Here is a 7502-nt window from a genome sequence, read left to right on the forward strand (position 1 = left end):
CTCGCAGGTGGTCTATTGTGACAATCTCATTCGACAGGGGGTCCTTTTGGATAAAAATTCGAAAATTTATGATCTATTTGGATTTTTATTGTCATGTGGGAGATGAAGCGAAAAAACTTGGCAGGAGAGGGTGATGGGAGGTGAGGCGGAAGAAACCCTAACAAAAGAGATGTTGGTGAGAGGTGAGGCGAAAAAAGTCATGAAGGGAAAACTATCAAGTCCGCGTTAGAAGAAAAGATTACATTTTGTAGCTAGGTAGTCTATCTTTGTTGACCATATCATGTATGTAATGTGTTTATCAAGTGTTTTTGTCTGGTTATGGATGCTTATCCTTATGTTTTTGGTGGAACGATATTACAAAGGATTGGCTAGATGTAAGTCGCCTAAATTGTTTTTGGTGAAGTCGATTTTTGTAAGTCATCGGATATAAGACAGACAACGAGATCAACCTTTCGAATCAAGAATCACCGGATCTGCCGCTAGCCTAACCGCCTGGAGGCCGATGGCGCTACCGCCGTGTTTCCGCCACCATCGTGTTGCCGACTCGTCGGCCACCCTTCTAACCCCGACAAGGATTGCTTCTTCCCTTGCACGGCGACCTCGCCGTCTCCTTCTTCTCTCCATCGGCGCTTCTTTCTTCCTTTTCAAAACGAAATGGATTGCCCCAGAGACAAATTTCAGTTGGCTAATCTTTAGCTATTATGATATTACAATTAGCATGAATTTTGGAAATCATGGTGAACATTAGCAGAAAAAAATGATTTCTTATTAAAGAAACAACTCTCCTACTGGTATCTCCTATATCTCTATGTACATTGCTAGCGCATCTGAATTTTTTATCTGAAGTCGGAACTCGACGTCGAAGCGCGCTTGATCCTCACTGGGAGCCCTCCACTGATGGACGCGGTGAGCCCCGCCACAAATCTCGGCGCCCAGCCACTACGGCCATTCTCTCCGACAACCTCCACGTCGAAAGCTCTCACCACGGCCACGCTGACCGCCTTCATCTCAGTGACGGCGAGCTCCTTGCCGAGGCACACGCGGAGGCCGGCCTGGAACACTGGGTACTTGTACAGGCTAGCCGGCGCGAACGAACCACCGGGTCCAGTGAGCCACCGGTCGGGGCGGAACGCTTCGTAATCGGCGCCCCAGATGCTGGGCATGCGGCCCATGGCGTACGGGTGGTACATGACGCGCGACTCGCCTTCCACGTAGGTTCCGTCCGGGAGCACATCCGCGGCGGCGCTGAACTTGGAGTCGAACTGCACCGGCGGGAACAAGCGCATGTTCTCATACAACACCGCGTGCGTGTACTGCAGGCTCTTGAGATGCTCGTAAGTGGACGGCTTGTCGCCGCCGGCTTCCGTGCGAATGGCGGCCGCGACTTCAGGGTTCTTGGACAAGTGGATGAAGAGCGTGGTAAGCGCGGAGGCCACCGTGTCCCGCCCGGCAAGGAGGAAGCTGACGACGATGTCGCGGAGGTACTTGTTATCCATGGCTTGCACGTCTCCGTCCGAGGCCATGAACCGGGAGAGGAGGTCATGGCTATTTTCAAAACCCAGCTTCCGCCGTTGTAGAATCATCGCCGACGCGAGGTCGTCGACGAGCTTGATGGCTTTCTTGAGCTCCCTCTCTGACCCAATGTTGAGCATCCGCTTCAGCTTCCACACAAACGGCGAAGCCGCGGCGCCCCGCATGGCGGAGAGGCGCGAGGCGGTGTCGAACGCGTTCGCAAGGTCCGACATGGGCATGTCAAGGTCCAGGCAGCCTGGGTCCAAGCCGAAGGAGATCTTGCAGATGGTGTCGAAGGCGAACCGGCGGAACACGTCCTGGAGGTCGACCACCTTGCCCTTGTCGGCTGCGTCGGCGAGGACGGGCAAGAGGCGGGTCTCCACCTCATGGGCGACGATCTTGTAGGCGTAGGAGCGCACGGTGACGCTGCCGAGCTCGAGGCTGGCCATCTTGCGCTGGTGGCGCCACGCGTCGCCGTCGACGTTGAAGATGCCGCCGCCGAGGAGGTCGCCGAGGAGCGCGGCGAAGCGCTTGCCCTTGGGGAAGTTGTCGAAGTTGGTCTTGAGCATGTACTCGACGTTGGCCGGGTTAGCGGTGACGGTGCAGCCGAGGACGTGGATGTGGACGGTGCCCGTGGGCGACTCGCGCAGCAGGTGCGCGTACCAGTCGCCAAGGTTGGTGAAGTCCTTGGCCCAGGAGCCGGTGAGGTACGTCCGGCAGACATGGCAGCTACACCATGGCCACCGGCGCACGAGCAGGAGCACCGCGGCGAGCGCCACCACGAGGATGGACAGGACAAAGAACGCCAGCCCGGCGCACCGCGCACCCCATGACAACTCCATGGCGTCCATCGCTCTTGGGTTAGCTGCTCTCACGAGTCACACGAATGGCAAAGGGGAAAGCAAATAACAGGCGGGGGACGACGAGGAAAAATTGTGAGCTTTGATGTGGGGAGAGTCGAGGAGGCCCCTGACTATATATAATGTGGGTGGACGGGGGAAGATGCACATGGAACACGTGCGCTACTACTGTAAACAACGTTGGCGCTAGCTGCTGCCTGGTACTTTTGCGTGTACCCAACTCATGCCCGCTCATTGCTGAAGCACGGTGGATGACAGCTGGGTCCACAACCGAGTCTGCGTGACAGTTGGGTCCCTCAGCACATGATTAAGACTATCTTCTTTCCGCCCTTCCTCGTGTTCATATCGTTTTTCGGCTCCGCAACGTTTTGGTCGTGCTCGTTGGCTACTCCCAATACCCTCTTCACGAGATAGTTTTCTGGGGCATAAAAATGCAATTCGACTCCCGAAAGCACATGCTTCTGTCTATGAAAAATGAATTTTGAAATGTTAAAAGAATATTTTTTATGTTTTTTATCACATTCAAATACTACCTAAACTCTTTAGGTAAAAAGTTTAAACATTTTAACATGTGCAAAAAAACAAATTGAACATCAATTGTTACCTCAAAATATCACACTCAATTATTTTTTCCACCAACGAAACACAACTATTCCGTTTCGCATGAAAATTAACAGGCATGCTTGCGACACTAATAGAACATCTACAAAGAAATTCATATTTTTTTTAAAACATGTACTATTATTTTTAGGTTTTACTATTCATCCAGGTGCAAATGCACCCGGGAGCCAAAACGCCTCCCCTGAAATCTGTTGCTACACAAATTTACATAGTAAGAACGAGGGTATTAAAAGCTCCTCAACTGTGTCCAGTATCTTTGTTAAGAAATGACCCTGGCTTCATTTTTCTACGTGTAAAGTGATGGATGCCACTTTTCTCATGTGTTGTTGTTTTGTGTTATACTATTCTTATGGGTGACCCTACGTATCTGTCACCGGGTAAAACAAAAATACCGACGGCCTCTAAGGCTATCTGATTGACGCAAAAATAGAATCCGATCTCCCAACATGTGCGTCGAGAATTGTAATAAGTTGGTTCTTGCTATACTTACTTTAGAACAACGGCTTATTGAAAACAATGTGAGGTGTTTTTCTAACTTGAATGGCTACTTTCTTAAGCGTTATTCCTGCAACAAATGTCATATTGTAAAATAATAAATTACAACATCGGTTGTGTTATAGATTTTTTTTGTCTTTCACCTTTTGGCAATATTGATGGTGTTGCGGAAAGATTTTTGCAACTGGGACGATTTTGCAGTATTTTTTCAATGAAAAAAATGGTCAAGTTGTATACGTGTTGGCTACTTGTTGTGGCATCATATGTTTACAACATAGCCCATGTTACCAACTTGTGTTTACAACGTGCCCAATGTTGCAAACTTGTTGGTCCGCCTTGCGTAGCGCTATGCTCCCATATGATTAAAGTCAAATCCGACGGTTAGAGTGGCGGGAGATACACATGGTCAACCGGTTGACTGATAGTGTTTCCCATTGTTCATTGTGTATTTATCTTTCTTGTAGCTAGATAAATAGAGAGGCAATCTGGAATATATTTGGTAAGCATTATTGACTTACTAAAAAGGATATGGTTATATTTGGTAAATACGCATTCCTCACTTACTAAAAAGGATATGGTTTTATTTGGTAGATAGTGTGTGACATTTATCAATTGAGCCAGATTTTGGGGTATTTGGGAGAAGAAGATGGAAGATGGGAGGGGGAAATCAAAGCAGATAGAGGGAAGTGACAGAACATAGATGTGAGAGATTGAATGAAGGATGAAGGGATCATAGAATATTGTGCTTTTTTTTTAATTTCGCCTTAGAATTGAGGTCTCGCTATTCTTGTGAACAACGAAACTAGACCTTAATTTTACTTATTTAGTTGTTGCATAGCCATTGAGTTGCTTGTTGAGGGAAATCTCGGGATATAAAATTCCGTGGGATCTTGTTTACCTAACATGGTAGGATAAAAGGACATGATCAATGAAATTTACTTTATATTTTTTTTATTTAATTATGGAAAAACTAGCATGATGGCAAGCTTGAGATTACCTTTTTTCATGGAATGCTTCTTTATATTATTATTTCGAACATCGACATATTATTAATCAAACCAGAAAGTTACACAGAGTCTCCTCGATACACTCTACGATAGAACTAAAAATACAAAGATTACTAAAATTCACATAAACCTTAGCCAAACAATGAGACACGGGATTACCATGTCAACAAAAAAATAAAAGGCATCGAAGAGAAGACGCTGGATGCAAATTTGATGTCAGCCACAACTGATCTGACGGAAGATCTGTCGCGAGAAGAATAGTGGAGGCGTTGGATCAACGACAAACAACCGGAGGCGAAGATGACCTTATCGAAGTTATCCTCCGGAGTCAAGAAGACCGTGTGGCGAAACGCCTTCGTTTTGACAGTTCAGGAACGAGCTCCCCTTGGAAGGACTCACAATGGGCTATTGGAAATATGCCCTAGAGGTAATAATAAATTAGTCATTATCATATTTTCTTTTTCTTGATAATCGTTTATTATCCATGCTATAATAGTATTGATCAGAAGCTCAGATACATGTGTGGATACATAGACAACACCTTGTCCCTAGTTAGCCTCTACCAGACTAGTTCTTCATCAAAAGAGGTTAAGGTTTCCCAACTGTAGACATGAGTTATCATTTGATAATGGGATCACATCATTAGAAGAATGATGTGATGGAAAAGACCGAACCGTAAGCATAGCATTTGATCGCATCGCTAAGTTTATTGATATTGATTTCTTCATGTCAAGTATATGTTCCTAAGACCATGAGATCGTGGAACTCCCTGACACCGGAGGAATGCCTTGTTTGCATCAAACGTCACTTCATAACTGGGTGATCATAAAGGTGCTCTACACGTATCTCGGAGGATGTCTGTTGGGTTGGCATGGATCGAGACCCGAATTTGTCACTCCGTATGAAGGAGAGGTATCTCTGGGCCCTCTCGCTAATACAACATCATAAGAAGCTTGCAAGCAATGTGACCAAGGAGTTAGTCACGGGATCTTGCATTACAAAACGAGTAAAGAGACTTTTCGGTAATGAGATTGAAGTATGTATGGAGATACCGGTAATCGAATCTCGCGTAAGTAAAATATCGATGGAGAAAGGGAACTGCATACCGGATTGATTGAATCCTTGGCATCGTCGTTCGACCGATAAAATCTTCATGGAATATGTAGTAACCAATATGGACATCTAGGTCCTTCTATTGGTTATTGACTTTAGAGATGTCTCGGTCATGTGTGCATAGTTCTCGAACTGGTAGGGTCCGCGCGCTTAACGTTTGATGACGATATAGTATCATTGACTTATATATGTTGGTGACAGAATGTTGTTGGGAGTCCCGGATGAGATCTCGGATATGACGATGAGCTCCGAAATGGTCCGGAGGTAAAGAATTATATATGAAAAGTTCCATCTTGGTCAACGGAAATATTTTGGGTGTCGCGGGCAGAGTACTCAGATTGTCGGAAGGGTTCCAGGGTCCATCGGAATGGGCACACCTGCCTCGGAGTGACCACATGGGCTGAGAGGGGTGCGCACCAGCCCCTAGTGGGTTGGGTGCCCCTTCCCACCTAGGCCCATGCGGCTGGGATGGTGGAGGGCCAACCCTTGCCTCGGGTGGCAAGCCACCCCCCAGCCACCGCCCCACCCCTAAGGGAAACCCTAGGGTCGGCCACCTCCACCCCCCTATATATATGAGAGGAGAGGGAGGGCATCCACACAACAAGCCTTTGGTGTAGCCCTCCCTCTCTCTCTAGACCATTTTCTCCTCCATACGCGTCTCCGGTAGAGCTTTGCGAAGCCGTGCTCAGATTGCACCACCACCACCATCACCATGCCGTCGTGCTGCCGGAGAACTCATCTACTACTCCACCCTCGCTCACTGGATCGAGGAGGTGGAGACGTCATCGAATTGTACGTGTGATGAACAAGGAGATGTCCTCCGTTTGGCGCTAGATCGGGACGGATCGTGATTGGATCGCAAAGACATACGACTACATGAACCGTGTTTCTTAAGGCTTCCGCTTAGCGATCTACAAGGGTATGTAGACACACTCTCCCTCTCGTGGCTATGCATCTCCATTGGTAGATCTTTGGTGTTCTTAGGAGAATTTTTGTTTCCCATGCAATGTTCCACAAGAGTGTCGTCATGAGCTAGGTCTATGCATAGATGATATGCACGAGTAGAACACAAAATGTTTATGGGCGTTGATGTTCAGATTTCTTACTTCCTTAGTCTTATTTTGATTCAACGATATTGTGGGATGAAGCGACTCGGACCAACCTTACTTGTCCTCGCCGAAGAGACCAGTTCCACCGACTAACATGCAGCGTGGTTGCATAAAGATGGCTGACGAGTGTTTGTCTCTCCCACTTTAGTTGAATCAGATTTGACAAAGGTGGTTCTTGTAGAAGCTTAAAAGGCAACTTGATTATCACCGCTGTGGCTTTGCATAGGTAGGAACGGTTCTTGCTAGTTGCCCATAGCAGCCACGTAAAACTTTCAACAACAAAGTAGAGGACGCGTGACTTGTTCTTGCACGACATGTTGTCATATGATATGCACTACTGGAAACAGGGAATTTGCCATCAACCTGCTCTTTACCGTCTGTTGGCTCATGGCAAAGAGCCTCTTTGCCGTCAGCTACACACAAACATATGAGAAAGAGCTGGCTGATGGCAAAGACACTGTTTGCCCAGCCAGTTCTTTGTCGTTAGCTGGCTGATGGCAAAGATAACAGAAGGCAGACGACAAAGAGTTGGTCGATGTCAAAGACATGCTTTGCCATCATCCAGTTATTTGTCGTCCGCTGGCTGATGGCAAAGATTAGGCACGCAGACGGCAAAGAGCCCAAGCGCCGCCCCCCCCCCCACTTTGTCGTGTGCCTCGCCCTCTTTGTCGTCCGCTATCAGACGACAAATCGGACGAATGCATAAATGGCGCCGCACAACACCCACCCCGTCTCCTCTCTCTCTCCCTCCCCCTCGCCACGCCGCCACCACCACCGCCCTGCTG

General features: G+C 47.6%; 1 protein-coding gene across 1 annotated transcript; it reads right to left on the reverse strand.

The window, feature by feature from the left end:
• Positions 1-744: 744 nt before the first annotated feature.
• LOC123395658 (cytochrome P450 94C1-like) lies at positions 745-2455 on the reverse strand. Its single transcript, XM_045090682.1, has one exon. The coding sequence runs from the start codon at positions 2361-2363 to the stop codon at positions 837-839; it is 1527 nt and encodes a 508-aa protein (XP_044946617.1). The 5' UTR covers positions 2364-2455; the 3' UTR covers positions 745-836.
• Between the last annotated feature and the right edge of the window lie 5047 nt (positions 2456-7502).

Source organism: Hordeum vulgare, chromosome 5H (assembly GCF_904849725.1).
Source record: "Hordeum vulgare subsp. vulgare chromosome 5H, MorexV3_pseudomolecules_assembly, whole genome shotgun sequence".
Lineage (NCBI taxonomy): Eukaryota > Viridiplantae > Streptophyta > Magnoliopsida > Poales > Poaceae > Hordeum > Hordeum vulgare.